The sequence below is a fragment of the Andrena cerasifolii genome, chromosome 2, assembly GCF_050908995.1.
Source record: "Andrena cerasifolii isolate SP2316 chromosome 2, iyAndCera1_principal, whole genome shotgun sequence".
In the NCBI taxonomy this organism is placed as follows: domain Eukaryota; kingdom Metazoa; phylum Arthropoda; class Insecta; order Hymenoptera; family Andrenidae; genus Andrena; species Andrena cerasifolii.
This window is the reverse complement of record NC_135119.1, coordinates 25742117-25757801: the sequence shown is the minus strand read 5'-3', so window position 1 is coordinate 25757801 and position 15685 is coordinate 25742117. Positions and strand designations below refer to the sequence as shown.

The window sequence follows — 15685 nt, the reverse complement described above, 5'->3', positions numbered from 1 at the left end:
GTTCCCACGTTTTGAACAACACCCTTGGCGCTCGTAACCTGTTTACCTTCGCGCCTGGATGACTCCAGCCACCTCCCTATTTCCCGTTCACCCGCTGCACGCGTGGTCAGCGAAATTCGAGAAGTAGGTCAGCTGAGACTCCCGCTAAAGTAAACAGATTCGAGCGACGAGACAGGCGGCGCTGAGGAAAAACGTGGGGAAATAAACAGGCCAGCCTCGCTTGGGGTCGTATGCGGCGCGAATCTCCGCCTCTCATTCATGTTCCGCTGTTTTCATTGACGGGTGCGCGGAACCCTAAAGGCGGCTTCACACGTATCTGCGGATTCACAAGTGGCATTAACATGCTTTGGGTTTGAAACGGAGCGGTTCACACTTGTTCGCGCTAATAGTTCCTAGAGCTACACTTTTATATTACACTTTTTATAAAATAATAATTTGTTGGCAAGTGGGAAGTATTAAAATGCGGGCTAATGTCGTCGCATTTGGGACCAATGTCGACATAACTCTTCGTGCAATCTTGGGAAGGAAATTTCGTTACCATGAACTTGTTCGGGAAAGGTGCCCCCGGTTACGTCGAAGCTCTCGCTGAAAATTTCCCTCGAAGTATCGCGAACCGATTGCCCCCGGATCGCTGAAAATTCGAAGCCTTGGCGGCGAGCAATCCTTCGAGGTATTAAATCAGAGAATGACAGGAGCAGTCGTTTGTTAATAATACTGTTCGCCTGGTAGCAGGCGAAACTTCGATATCGGCCCGTGTAAATACTACGTGCCCGTGCCCCCGACGGGGAAGGGTAACACGATTTGCTAATGAAATTTATTCAATTGTACAGGGAACGTAGCCCGGGCTTTAAGCATGACGAACGAGCTTTTGGAGCTGGTGCCGACTCACGAGCGGGCTCTGGGCAACCGGGCTTATTACCAGAAGGAAATTCAGAGCAAAGCGAGCCAGTCGAAGAAGAAACGCGGCGAGGACGGCCAGGACGACACTGCCATCCCTGAGCAAGTAAGACGAGTAAGCAAGTAACTCTATTTGCACGGTACTCGAATTGTATGAAAATGGCAAAATGTCTAACAATTTGTTGTGTATCTATGGACCAACATAAACTGTAAAATTTACTCGAACAAAAAACATAAATTGTTTGAATCACCTCGATTTACACGGTAGGTACTTTTGTTAAGAAGCAGACCACCGTTGCACTAACTTCTATTTCGAGTGGACAGTAGCGTACAATTTTTTGAGTACTGTGATTTTGGGTTTTGGGATTCCAGGGAACACGTCTTGGCGACTTGATAAGAATGAAATGGAAATGGGAAGTGTACATGGCTGATTTTGATTTTCTGTATTTTTCTCTCGAAATTTTCAGCGTTTCACTGTTACGGAGGAGAAGGTGAAGCCCTGGGAGGAGATGACGGAGAGGGAACGGTACGAGAGGCTGTGCCGTGGGGAGTTCTCGATCCCGCCGAAAGTTCGCAAGAACCTGAAGTGTCGCTATGTTGACCGCGGCATCCCGTTCCTCAAGATCGCCCCGTTCAAGGAGGAGGAGGCGTACTTGGACCCGAGGATAGTCGTGTATCATAACGTGATATACGACGAGGAAATCGAGACGATCAAGAGAATGGCTCAACCCAGGGTACGGGACTGAGAATACATTTAAGTTACTTCGAGTCGATCTTAAGGTCTCTTCAAGGTCACTTTCCTTAGGGCCCGTAAAAGGTCCTTAAAATAACCGACATGATTTTTCGAATGACCTTGAAGTATCCATTGACCCTGAAGAGACCTTAACTGACCCTGAAGAGACCTTAACTGGCCTTGAAGAGACCTTAACTTACCTTGAAGAGACCTTAACTTACCTTGAAGAGACCTTAACTGACCTTGAAGAGACCTTAACTGGCCTTGAAAAGACCTTAACTGACCTTGAAGAGACCTTAACTGACCTTGAAGAGACCTTAACTGACCTTGAAGAGACCTTAACTGACCTTGAAGAGACCTTAACTGACCTTGAAGAGACCTTAACTGACCTTGAAGAGACCGTAACTGACCCTGAAGAGATCTCGACAAACTTTAATTTACCCTGAAGAGATCTCAATAAACCTTAATCAACCCTAACCAACTTCCGAGTAACCTAGAAATCTCTGCAAAACCCTGAAATCCCCAAGTGATTTTAAAGCGACCCTATTAAACCACTAACTCATATGCAATGCTTCACATTAACGTTGCTAAATGCTGCTCCCTCACTTTAACGTTTCAGTTCAAGCGTGCTACGGTGCAGAACTACAAAACTGGTGCCTTAGAGATAGCGAATTATAGAATTAGTAAGAGCGCGTGGCTGCAGGAGCACGAGCACGAGCACGTAGCGGCGGTAAGCAGGCGCGTGGAGCACATGACGAGCATGAGCGTCGACACCGCCGAAGAACTGCAAGTAGTTAATTACGGTATCGGCGGCCATTATGAACCGCACTTCGATTTCGCGAGGGTAAGTCAAGGGTTCACGTCAGTACGCTATTATGTTCCTTGAGGACCATCGAGGCCGATTAACAGAACCCATTGTCTTTCTGTAGAAAGAGGAAACGAACGCTTTCAAGAGCCTGGGAACTGGAAACCGTATCGCTACGGTCCTATATTACGTGAGTACCTTATTTCTTTAGTAAACGAGTACTATGATTACAGAGACTTGTGAAACACACGTGTATGAATTCGAAATAGAAGTAATTTCCAAATATTCGCCTCCTTCAGCTACCCAATTTCCAAATATTTACTTCCTTCAGCTACCGAATTCCCAAATATTTACTTCCTTCAGCTACCTATTTTCCAGATATTTACTTTCTCCGGTTATCTATTTCCAAAATATGTACACCCCCAATCTTCCATACGAAAAAAGCTATGATACAACTGCAAGCTTTGCTCTACTACGTGTCTAACACAGTACAGAGAATGGAGTTGACAATTAAATTCTTCCAGATGAGCGACGTGGAACAGGGTGGTGGCACCGTCTTCACGGCTATCAACATTGCCCTGTGGCCCAAGAAAGGCAGCGCCGCCTTTTGGTACAACCTCAAGCCTAACGGAGAAGGAGACTTCAAGACCAGACACGCAGCTTGCCCGGTACTTACTGGGTCCAAGTGGGGTACGTGAACCATTGGGACAGTCCGAAACTAAAGAACTTTCTCATTCGATCAAAGCGCATACGTTTCATTCTAGTGGCAAACAAGTGGCTCCACGAGAGAGGCCAAGAATTCCTCAGGCCCTGCACCCTGGAGAACCAAGCGGCGGACGAAGCTGACGTCAGGCACTGAATCCGCTTCTACTCTCTGGATCAACGACGTTAGTGAAATGAACAAGAAAGAGACACGTTTTCAAATCTCTATTCGACTGTTCGAGCGCAAAGGAAAAACGGACACCTCTACGCCATTGTGAAATGTCTCCAATGGACAAATCAGGGCACACTGACCTGTGGCTAAGACAAATCCTGTCAGCAAAAAGGAAACGCGAAGCGCAGTGTAATCGGAGGGCAGTGGTGCAATTTTTTTATATCGGTCGCGCGACTCATTCTGCGCGTTTCACGTTCCGAAAGTCGAGGCAGGAACGCCCACAATTCTAAGTTTCCGCAAACTCGGCACCTGCCACCGTTTATTACGCACGGCGGAAGCATTTATACAAGAACCTCTCCCCCTGGGTCGCTTGAAGCATAAAATCGTCGGCCGCAGAAATCTCTATTTCCTTTCTTGGTCAATTATTTAACGGGACCCTGAAAATTCACTCCAACTTCGCATCTCGCGTCATAAAGTACCCCCCTTAGCCCCTAGGATTTTTACAGAAGCACAGCATTTAGGTGTAGCGTATGTTAGAAATTAAAGCAATAACATATTGCACATGTTGGGCCAGTCAGTTTATCCTAACTCAGTACAAGACTGTCGTGCTTGTGCGCAAGAATGCGTATACCGAGTACCAGACCCTTGGCATTTAAACCGCAATTAATTCTTTGGGTGCTGTGAACCTTATGGGTTCGAACAGTGCGCCGCGTGCGGGAAACTCCTATAGGCGTTGCGCGCGCATGCTTATTGGATACGATTATGAAACTCCCGCACGCGGGGTACCGCGAGCGCTCGAATCTCAACATCGAGAGGGTTAACGGCACGGAGCTCGCTCGGGAACGGGATTGAGCGAGAATGAAAATCGGAATCAAGCATTCCTGTGTTCATCAAAGAGTATTCTAATTATTACGTCTTTAACCGCATCGTTCCTTCTTGTACGACACGTTTTTCACCCCATCCCCCTCACTACGATCGGGTCGTTTTGTAAATAGTAGCGATATGTAATCGTGAGGAGCGTCAACGATTCATTGGAGATGTTAGCGTCTTGTATACGAATCGCTTGTAAAAAGAAATAAAAGAGGAGGAATGACGAAGGGAAGATAGAGTTTATCGAGGTGATAGCGCGTCTCTTTGCACCAGTGATATTTCACCCTAGTGATGTAAGCCGTTATTCGTGAGCTTTTTATCCGTCATATCGGAACGAAAGAGATTCTCATTGGGTAGAAGATATTCGAGTAACCAAATAGTACGTACCGTAAATGCCGCCACCGTTTCTCGCGCCATCCGCCGCCATCTTGGATCCTCTGCTGACCACCTCGCGCGGGAAATTCAACGAGGATCCCTTCCATTCTTCGCGAGACAGTAATCCTTGTGAACTTTCAACAGCTTCACACGCAACACCAAAATTTGATTAATCCACGCCGAATATTGCAGGGTGATTTAAAAGAAATGACCACCCGAAGTGGTATTTTTTTTGTTTCTTGGTGTCGGAGTAAGATGCGCGAAGGGAAATCTGTTGTACTCGAAGGGCTAGAGTCGTAAAGGAAAAGTTTACTTTTAGATCGTTCATGTTACGACTATGGAATTCGCGAAGTAGACCTACGTACTCCTTTAATACAATCTTGTAGTCCATAAAAAGTAACTATAAATATGTACTGTAATATGATCTTTAAACGATCTTCATACTCTGACCGCGAAGGGAATCTTACGAATTAAGCAGTATAGTAATTATAATATTGTAGAGGACTTGAGGTGTGTAAGAATAGAGTATCTTTCCTCCGAGAGAGCCCTTTAAGTACAACCTTCTCCCATGCATCTGACTCTACCAACAAAACGCAAACTCGTTTCTAGCAACTTTCAGTGCATCGCTATATGAAAACAGAAGTTAGTTTGCCGCTCCCCAGCTACCTGAACTCTAGCAAACAGCCTAGCAGTATGTTTACAGTACTGAGTACCGAAAGTCCTTCAATGTAATGCTGAGTACGAAGCAACAAAGACGCGAGCCCCGACGAGGACGAGTATGTTGACTCACAGAAAGTGTCGCAAAAGTTTCAACGTGAAAACTTTCGTATTTCTCATCGCGGAACCGAGAGTAACAATGAAGTATACCAATGAACACTCACGAACGCGATATTTCACTAAAATTCCCGATATTACATCGCGCGTAAGTTCGCACGCTACGCGCCTTAAACGGAAACTTAAGATTCACCATGGCAACGGTAACAAAAGATGGCGGACGTAACGTGCGCTCTGATTGGTTCCTTCGTTGCCGACCGTAGTCAGGAACCAATTGAATCGATGCGTTCGCAAATCTTTGCGTCGGAATCTGTACACATTTGTTAAACGCCAGCGTGGTGTAGTGAAAAGAGCGGGACGCCCGGGTCTTTGTAAAAGTTTCTTTGTAATATCCAAAGCGTGCGAAAATTGTTGGTGGAGGCGATAATACTGCGACAGTAGGTGCAATGACAGTGATTAACCGTGATTAAGTGAAATTTACTGGAACCCTGGAGGATTTCTTCTAATTGCTGTATTCGAGAGTTAGGTTCGAAGGGAGTCGGTGAAAGCAAACGGCCCATGGAGCTCGTCGCGATGCAGCAGCCTCCCAGCAGCGCGAAATTTGAATTCGGTAAGCAGTTTTGTGTTCGTCACGATTGCCAAGCAGGAGGCGAATGCTCGCGGAATGCTTGAATGCAGTACGATGTAAATAACTAATATAAAAGTCTGAGTTATCATATCGTTCCATCCGATGTGGATTTTTGAGAAGGCGTCGAACTGCGTTCGAGCGAAATGGAACGCTACGGACGCGTGTTGTTACGATTCGTTTGTTATGTCGCACGTAATGATGATTGTTAGGCCGAATCAGCTAAAGTAGCTTGTTTCACGGGCTACGGTCTCACTGTATTTCCTACATAAAATGTAGCTTGTAAGCTCGTTTATGAAACGATCGTTACTTCATCTTACTGATAAGCTATAATGTCATGTAATAAACGTTTAAACAAATTAGGAGTTTTTGATGATTGCTGTTTCAGTGATTTGAATTTGAAACAATCTGCTGACCTTTCTTGTAAATCATGTTACTAATGTGTTTTGTGTTGGTGGTTTTTATGCGTCGGAGGCTGCATTTTTAATTGGCTTCAAAAAGTAGGAGGTTATGATTCGACCCGTATGTATTTTTCTTTATTTTTGTTCTCGCATAACTCCTCAGCATATGGACCGATTTTGATGATCTTTTTTTCATTCGAAAGAGGGCGACGCCCCGATGGTCCCATCCTACACTGCATCAATATTAGCCCAATATTTTACCAGGTCTGGTTAATAATAAAGACTATTGTCACCTAATTATTATTTTATGTACGTACGCATATATCTCCTCAGCATGCTGTGTCAATATATATTAAACTAAAAAGTTAAACATAAAAAATTTATAAAAAATTAAAGCCAGCTTCAACAAAATAATAATGCACTAAAAAGTACAAAATAATTTTTTCCCTTATTTAATCTACGACTCTCATATTTTTTAAGTCGGTGCCTCATCATTTGCACTGTGTAAATCTGGCGCCGGCTTAAAAAATATGAGAGTCGTAGATTAAATAAGGGAAGAAATGCTTTGTTACTTTTTAGTGCATTTTTATTTTTTTGAAGTAGGTTTTATTCTTTTTTAAATTTTTTTATTAAGCACTCGTGTGGATCATTGAAATTCTTTTAATATTTACGCGGGGGAAGCTGTTTTCTTCTAGATGGGAGTTCCTATTAGTTTATACTTTCCTTTATGAATATGTGGCACGAATTTCCAGTCTACGATTTATTATTAGTGGACTCATCTTTTATAAAATAAAATGCGAAGTTACAAGAGTCATAGAAGTTAGAAAAGCATCTTTCCAACGCAGAATTGTCACAACACAGTGTTTCAATGATGCACGACTTAAATAATACAGGAACAGTGCTAGATTTAACGAGAACTACTCGTCAGCATTACAAACTTCTGATATTATTCAAGAAATAAATTATTCATTTAAAAGTAATCGATAAAGCAGATTTTTCTTTATCAGCAAGTCTTATCTCGTCAAGTCTTATCACTTAAAATCTACAATGAACCATAGACTATACTTCAAAGCAGCTTCCACTTCGGATTCATGCAATCCTCATCCTTATCCCCCTAAAAGGAAAATAAAAGCAATGAGAAATAAAGGATAAGATCCCCGTTATCTCCGTCGGTTATCCACCGCGCTGCTCATTGTTCCAAAGCCCTCGTTCTCATCGCCCACGCGAGAGAGCACTCCCCATTGCTCAGCGAGCCCCATCTCCTGCTCGCCCCAGAATTGCAGCGCGAACTTTGACATTTGCCAGGTGAACTGGCCACCCACGATCGCTTGTGATTGTCCATGAATGTAACGCCGCTGTTCCAGGGGTAATGACGAGATAAATGGCGCCCGTAATCGAAGACCACCATCCATCGGCTGGCTCTAGAACGTAGTTCCCTTGGAGGGAACCAAAGAGTATTCGAACGGGTGGTTGGGTCGCAATTTCCCATCGAAACCGAGTTACACAGACGGTGCATCCGCTTTCCTCTTCCCACCGCGATCAGACCCAGGGGTCGGAGGGAGAGGAAGCTTGCCCGCCCACGGAGTAGTCCTCCGGATCGATCCGTATCCGTTCCTCTTCATCCCTTCCATGATGGTCTCCCTCTGACCCGAGCAATCTATATTTTCCTGCCCGCCTACGCGGGTCCTCCCTTTATCTCTGCGCTCCTCGCTGCTCTATCAGGCTATACAGCTTCGTTAGCCTCAGATCATCCTTCTTCTTCATCATCCTCTTCGTGTCGCTCGAACCTTTCATCCACCTCCTCATTTCCTTGGGCGGTGCTATCATGGGTTTCAGGTTCTCTTCCTATTTATTTATTTTTTTTTGTTCATCAAGGGTGCAGGGGAAGAGCGTGAAAGAACATCATCCTTCTGAATGAAGGGACTTGAACGCAGCGCTCTCAACATGGCTGACTACTCGCAGAATGATTTAGGATTAATCGTGGTGCAGAGGTCTAGGCTTCTGGAGATTAATACTGTTTAACGTGAGACTGTATTACACGTATTATCTTCGAAGACGTAGAACTGATTGGAAACAGTAGCTACGTCTCTTCAAATTGTCTCCAGCGCTAACATTTTATTTTATTCTTCCCTCAGCCAAGAAGTTAAATTCTGTTCCACGTTTCTCAACTTTCCACCCTCCGACAAGTTTTCCTTCAACCCCAATCTTCCTGCCACCCCATTTTCCTTTCACCAGTCCCACCCAGCCGCTTTCCTTCGTCCTGTTTGCCCAGGGATTCTAGCTCCGCATTCTTCGTGCTCGAGCACGCGTTCATCTTGCCTGGATAGAGGAAGATCCTCGAGTTTTCGATAAAAATTCCAATGCGCGTGCAACGGCCGGGAGCTGCTTCCCACGAGAATCTTGATACACGAACTTACGAAGACTCTATCCGCGAGCTTCCTACGAACGATTCGATACGCTGGGATATACCTACACGGAACGCCAGTAAACTGCACGAACTCAATTATTTCTAGGCGCGCAGAGGCTTATGCTCTGTTGCGGGGCGACGCGTGTTACGTGATCTCTTACACAATGGACGTTGCGTAAGGGGTTCAATTTTATTTAAAAAAATTCCCACCTCTGGGTTATGGGACGTACGTACTTAGTGTTAAAATAATTGCACGGTGTAAGCTTGTTAGAGCACTGGATTTGCAGGAATAGGATGGTTTAGCTACTTTGCAAGCGATTAATCTCCTCCGAGCTCTTTGTTTTTGTAAACAAGCTACGCGGGATTATTCTTGAGGAATATTAAATGTGCTTGGCCACAGTTCTGGGCGAATTCAGAGTTTCGATGCAGAAAACTTCTGGATGCGTATTGCTCACAGGTTCGCAAAATTTTATCCCACTGGAACTTTTTAGTGAAATGGAATTTTTCCGCATTTTCAGGTGTAAGGGCCATTCTATTGTATCGTAGGTGATTGTTTCCCTCCGACCATTTCGTTGCAGACAGATTTTGCTTCCGATAACCGATCTACGTCTGCGCTCTGTAATGTTCCCTTCTCCTAGAAAATTATTTGGATTAAACCAGAATTCGATTAACGTTCGAGGAACGATTGTTTCCAGCCAACTTCCCGAATCCCTTCTTCGATCAAATTTAGTCGTACTTCCCTAATTAAATCGTTAATTGGAAACATGAACTGCATTTAATTTCGTTAATAATTCAAATTTCCTTGGAAAGAAACTTAACTAAATTAATAATTTCAACAATTTCCTCTCCCTTTAACCTTTAGACGGTGGATAGTTTGGTGCACATCGGACACTGGGTCCATTTTGACCCACAATTCCATTTATACATACCTGAGTTTTTTCAGGAAGAAATATTAGAGTTGCTTCGAATAGACCCTACATCCGCCAGGCGAGGCCTAAAGAGGGAATCCTACTTTATGGGCTAAAAATATAGCAAAATTTAGGATTTATTTTAAGAAACTAGCATTTCGATTCATCTGAAATTTGGACCATGTTTTTATGCATCCTTGAAGAACTGGCAGTTTTTTTTATCCATTTTTAATAATAAATATAAGAGTCATGCATCACATCACGCAAAACTCGACGTGCGCTGATGTGCATGATATTTACCTCCCAGGTAATCTGAAACAGAAAAATGAAACGGCGTTTTACTTTGTACATATGTAGCTTCAATTTGATGAACCATAATATCGCTAAGTTCCACACTTCTTTTGTTACATAAGAAAATTGGCGCAAAATTGGATCGCAAAAATTAAATGCTCAGTCATTTCAGTTTGAAAACTCTCCACACTCCTCAATAAATTTTTTTGTTTTTTGCTGGTTCATCAATTTCAAGCTACGTATGTAAAAAATAAAATGGCGTTGTATTTTTCTGTTTCGGATTACCTGTTAGATAAATATCATGCACGCTAACGGACGACGAAATTTTGCGCGACGTGATGGTCGATCATGCATAACTACTATATTTATGGTTAAAAATTAATAAAAAAAAACCTGCAGCTTCTTCAAAGATGCATCAAAACATGGTCCAAATTTCAGAAGAATCGAAACGCTGGTTCCTAAAAAAAAATCCCTAATCTTGCTCCCCTTAAAAGCGAACTCTTCGAACCCATCACCTCCCACCTTACTCGAACCAGTATCGTTTTATGCTAATCCCACTTGGCAGACTTAAAGCATGGTTAGTTAGCCATGCATAGAGTTCGGCGAAGTAAACAAGGGAAGTACAGGAGGACGTGTTCTGCGCGAAGTCAGATACTCCGAGGCTTCATATTAAATTCTTAACCGCCTGCCTGCGATTCCAACCGAACTTTCCATAATACAATTACGAAGAGCGAGTTTGCCGTCGCTCGGAGACCCAGAGTCCATCATCGATTTCCCTAGCTGCGGTCCCTGTTACAGGGTATTAGTAAACCAAACTTAACGTCCACCCACGAGGGTTGCTCCCACCTGATTCCCCCGAAAGAAACGACAAAGCCCTTTCAATCCCTCCTAAGACCTTCCCAAAGCTCGCCCACAACTACGAGGACTAGATTCGGGGTTCAGCGAAGGAACTAGTATCGAGGCGCTCCACCCATTGGCCGCTCCGTCCCCCCCACTCGTCCGCTTAACACTGCATAGGCGCAGATCTGCATCACTCGATTCCAATAAAGCACAGGTTGGCCAACGAATCTATTCAGACGCCTGTGTCCAAATGGACCCCAGGTATTCCAGCTCGCTAGGTCGGCGCTCAAAGGGTCGCGGGGGTCGCGTGTTCCAAAACCAATGGAAAGGCAGCCGATCTACTCGTTATCTGGCTAACGCAGCCCCAAACGCTCGCTGTATTAGGGAGTCCGGTCATCCAGGCGAAATGCATCCACGATAATGGCTCCTAAAGGGCCGCGGTACATCGTCCACCTCTCCATTGACGTGATCCCCGCGCCCCACCCGCCCAACCCCCGAAAGCCAGACCAATATTCCAGGTTAATGGGCGGAGGGGGATCGCGAGTAGAAGGGAACCAGCCGTGCATTATTCCTACCACAGTGTCTAACAAGGGGCTGACAAAGGCGGAGGGAACAGCTTCATGGAAAATGTATCGATGCGAGTTGCGACTCGATTGGGACGTTCTGGAGTGCCCTTCGCGATGTCTGGCGATAAATATTTATAGAGATGTGTGCAGAGAGGTTGGAGTGGAGGGTGAAGGGTGGATGCACCAAGCAGTAATGAGGTTTGCAGGTATTTTGGGAAAGGGGCTTTTGGGATGAATGCCTTAGGGGTTTTAAATGTTGCAATTTTAAATTAATTTGAAATTTTTTGTTGGGTGTATATTTATGTTGTGGGTATTGAGAGGAGGGTCCTTTTGGGATACATGCCCCAGGGGATTTTAAACTTGCAATTTAGGTTAATTTGACATTTTTTGGTAGGTGCTCTGTATGCAAATACATATGTAAATAGAGAGTGGAAGTTGGGAAAGTGGTATGTTAAAATTCAATCTACTCGTGGGTGTGTCCACGGAATTCGAGCTGCGCAGGGAATGGAATCAGGCTTCTTTCTACTGAAACCACACAAAAATACCAAAAATAATAATAAAAACATGGAAAACAAGAAGAAATGATGATACAAAAACTTTCTATGTCTACGTCGTTAGCTCTGGGTAATGCTAAAACAAAGTTCTCTGCATTTTGGTATATGTTCATTCGTTTAGGTCAGTAAAACTGACATGTAGGTCAAACATTTTTACAATCCGTCTACAGATTCGTAATCAACAGTATCAAAAACTCCCAGACATACTGCATTTTTTAAATTAAAAAATGTTAAAAATTTTATTACCGTTCCGGGGCCGGAAAAACCCCTTTTGGAGCTCTTTGCAAGTCCTCTAATTCTGCACAAAATATATGTTATAATTTTGTTTATATATATATAAACAAAATTTGGAATCTGAAACCCACTAATTTTTTTTAAAAAATGCCGGTCCTCTAAAGGTTAAAGGTCACACTATTGCGTGGAGTATATACCTACCTGCATGTAACAAAAATAGAGACGATTATTTGGGAAAATATAAATCGAAGTTTTGGAGTAGCTTTTTTTTTAAATTCAGGATTTGTTTTCGAGTAATTTGGTATTCAAAGTGGTTTTATAAGATCGATTTGCAAACTGGTTTTTTAGATTACAAAATATTTTTTTACAAATCAATGGTATTATAACCCGAAGCAATAACACTGCCAGTGGAAGGTTCCTGGTAAACAAATATCTTTTAGGAAAGCAGTATTGCGTCGGAAGCTACGCCGATTAATTCGTAAATCCTCGATACGACCCCAACAAAAATAGCACCAGTATTTCTGGTCGCCAAGGAGCCCGGAGAATGGGGTTGGAACACCCCAAGCTGTGCCATATCTGCGATTGTATAACAAACTACGGCGTATATTTCAATTATAAATAACTTCACCCCTTAGCTACTCATGAAGCTTTAATTCGCCCAAAGAACAAAGTCACATCTTTTCGAAGTGGTGTCTGATCATAGTCCAAACAGTTTCCCAGCTAATTGCTATTTTACCCCCTAAACAAACGACAGCGTACATCCGAAACACAAATACTTTCACCCCTACCTAAGCAATCCACGAAGCTTTCAATTCATTCAAATAACATCTATTCAAAATGGTATCTGATTGAGGGCCAAACAATTCCTCAGTTAATTGCTATTCTACCGCCCAAACAAACGACACCCCCCTCCCCATTGTAAATAACTTCTCCCCTACCTTGGCAACTCATGAAAGCTCCAATATACAGAATCACGAATGGAACAAATAACAAAACGGTGTCTATTTGAAGTGGTGTATGGTCGAGGGGCAACAAGTTCGCTGGCTAATTGTTTTTCATCCCCTAAACAAACAACCGCGCGCACCCCAAATATAAATAACTTCACTCCTACCTTAGCAACTCGCCGAGCTCTCGATTCATCGGAATCACAGATAGAATAAAAAGTAAAATGGCGTCTATTTGAAGTGGTGTATGGTCGAGGGGGCGAAAAGTTCGCCGGCTAATTGTTTTCTATCCCTTGAACCGTGTCCCTCGAGGTAGACGCGACGCGTTCTACCCCTGGGTCGTTTACAATCGGGAAATTTTGTTTCTCTCCCCCCTCAATACAGAATATTGTTCGGCCGGTGGGTGATTGGGAACTGGAGCGAGACATTCGTTTCGCGCTTCAAGGATTTCTCGACAATTTCGGTCGTTTATCTGACGACAGGCAGGGCTGTTTGTGATCCTTTTGTTCGGCGAAGACGGCTCAGGGGCCACGTGCCCACGTGTAGTCGTTTCTCTTCCATTACATGTATAATGAATCGGTTGACTGGTGGTCCGATAGGGCGTTTTATAAAAAAAGTTTCCGGGTAAGGTGAATGTCCCAATTTCTGCTCATTTAAGAGGTTGCTCGTCATAAAGAAGGTGTAAAAAATTTGTTTGCGATCAAAATTTGCAGAGTAATTGATTAATTCTTTAATAATAAATCAACCAATTCAACAACTATTTAAGAAAGATATTTCAAGATGTTTAACTATTAGCAATTTCTAATTAAATATATAATCCTCTAAATGTCCGTATTTCTGCTCATGAAAAATAACACTCGCGTAAATGTTTAAATAATTTAGAATTATTTTGTTGCAACTGCAGTACAAACGTAACGCATATAATAATAAGAAAAATACGAAATGATCAGAAATGGGGACATGAGCAGAAATTGGGACATTCACCTCAGGTAAAATCGACTTCTTATGTTTTGAAGATTACTTTTAGATCGTTATTTTACAGAGTTTTAAGGAGTCTCGCCAACTTGACGGCATCAAAGGAGCGCGATATTTGGGATTTTTTTTAAGAGAAACCCTTAAATTATATTAATTCAGAACTGCATGCTTATATTTGTACATATTTAGGCAACATTTTAAAATAAATTTAATTTAAAAAGACGGCACCTAAAACTTTAAACACGTTTTTCTCAAAACGATGATTTTGGAATTAGGTAGCAATTTTGATATCTCAAATACCAATCATCCGATTTACTTCAAACTTAGCATTATATCTTCAGTAGATGTTCCATTCCCGCTGGTATTAAAACTAACTCGGTTTTTTGGAAAATAAGACCTCTGCGACTTAAAAAAAACAGCGATTTTTTTTGCAGAAATCGATGTTTGTTTGAAACGCTGCCATTTTTTTTAATTTTCAGTATTTATCATTTAATCGAGTTCAGGCGATAGCCACATACTCATACCGATTACACAAATTTTTAAATTTTCTATTTCAGACAACTACAACGGTTGATTTTATGCTAACAATGCGCATATGATTTTTGTAAAGCGCTCTATTTGAAGCACTATAACTCCGGATATAACTACTATATTTGCATACAATTTTTTTTCATCGTATTCTCTAAAGATTGACAAATGAAGTCACAAAGCTCGAAGTAAATACATTTAATGGTTTTGTTTTAAAAAAATTCCCGAAGTTCGCATCATTTTTCGTCCGTCAAAGTAGGGAGACCCCTTAAGGGATAGGGAATTTTTAGAATTTTTTGTAGATTCTAGAGCCACGAGTGGTCATTTTTCCAATTACAAACATCTTTACTTCACTTAGGATCTTTAAGTTCGTAGAATTCTCGATATTTCTGTTTCTCAAAGTGAACTAATGGAAACAGGGTAACACGAGTAGTGTGTAGGAGGGCGCGGAGAGTTATTTGGAATTAGAATATTTGAAATTCTTGAATCCCAGCACCCCGAAATCTCAATTTCCAATTTACCAACTCTGCACCCTATCTACAATTCCTAAGTTCCTAACATTTCACAGATTTCTGAGCTTCCAGCTTTCCTTTCCCCGCCTCCTCTTTCCCCCAATTAACTAATTAAAACACAGAGCCACCATTAAGGTACAAATTAGCGAGGAAAATTATTTGTAGTCAACAAATCTAAATTCCCAAATTACTCTACCTACAATCTCAAAAATTCCCAAAATTTTCAAAATCTCTGATCATTCAGCTTTCCCTTTCCTCCTTCGTCCTTCCCCTCGTCCACCAATTTAAAGGCGGAGTTACAGATGGCCGGCCACAGAAGTGGTACCGCTAAAAACTCGCTAATTGACCACACAGTCGTCCATTCGAGTTCAGTGGCGAATAATGTCGCTGCGGAATGAATGAGAGGGGCGCGTGTGCGAAGGATAACGGAGGATAACGCGGTGAATGCTTCGGCCTACGAACAAAGGGCGTTAAGTTTCGCGTCCTGTGAAATTAGGCCACGGTTCCGCGGCGCGTCCCAAGAGATAGGGAAAGTTTGCCAACACCGTTGACAAAGGATCGCGAGCATCTAT

General features: G+C 42.8%; 1 protein-coding gene across 4 annotated transcripts in view; it reads left to right on the top strand.

Moving 5' to 3' along the window:
* Positions 1 to 4411, top strand: part of Ph4alphaefb (prolyl 4-hydroxylase subunit alpha-1) — a 216296-nt gene extending 211885 nt beyond the window's left edge. For 3 of the 4 annotated variants that reach the window (XM_076830978.1, XM_076830979.1, XM_076830977.1), the window contains 6 exons: positions 831 to 1012; positions 1365 to 1631; positions 2250 to 2474; positions 2560 to 2625; positions 2960 to 3125; positions 3200 to 4411. In XM_076830978.1, coding sequence (XP_076687093.1) covers positions 831 to 1012; positions 1365 to 1631; positions 2250 to 2474; positions 2560 to 2625; positions 2960 to 3125; positions 3200 to 3294 — 1001 coding nt within the window. In that variant the 3' untranslated portion in view covers positions 3295 to 4411. The remainder of the gene's footprint in view (positions 1 to 830; positions 1013 to 1364; positions 1632 to 2249; positions 2475 to 2559; positions 2626 to 2959; positions 3126 to 3199) is intronic. The other variant, XM_076830980.1, reaches the window with a different exon arrangement.
* The last annotated feature ends 11274 nt before the right edge of the window (positions 4412 to 15685 follow it).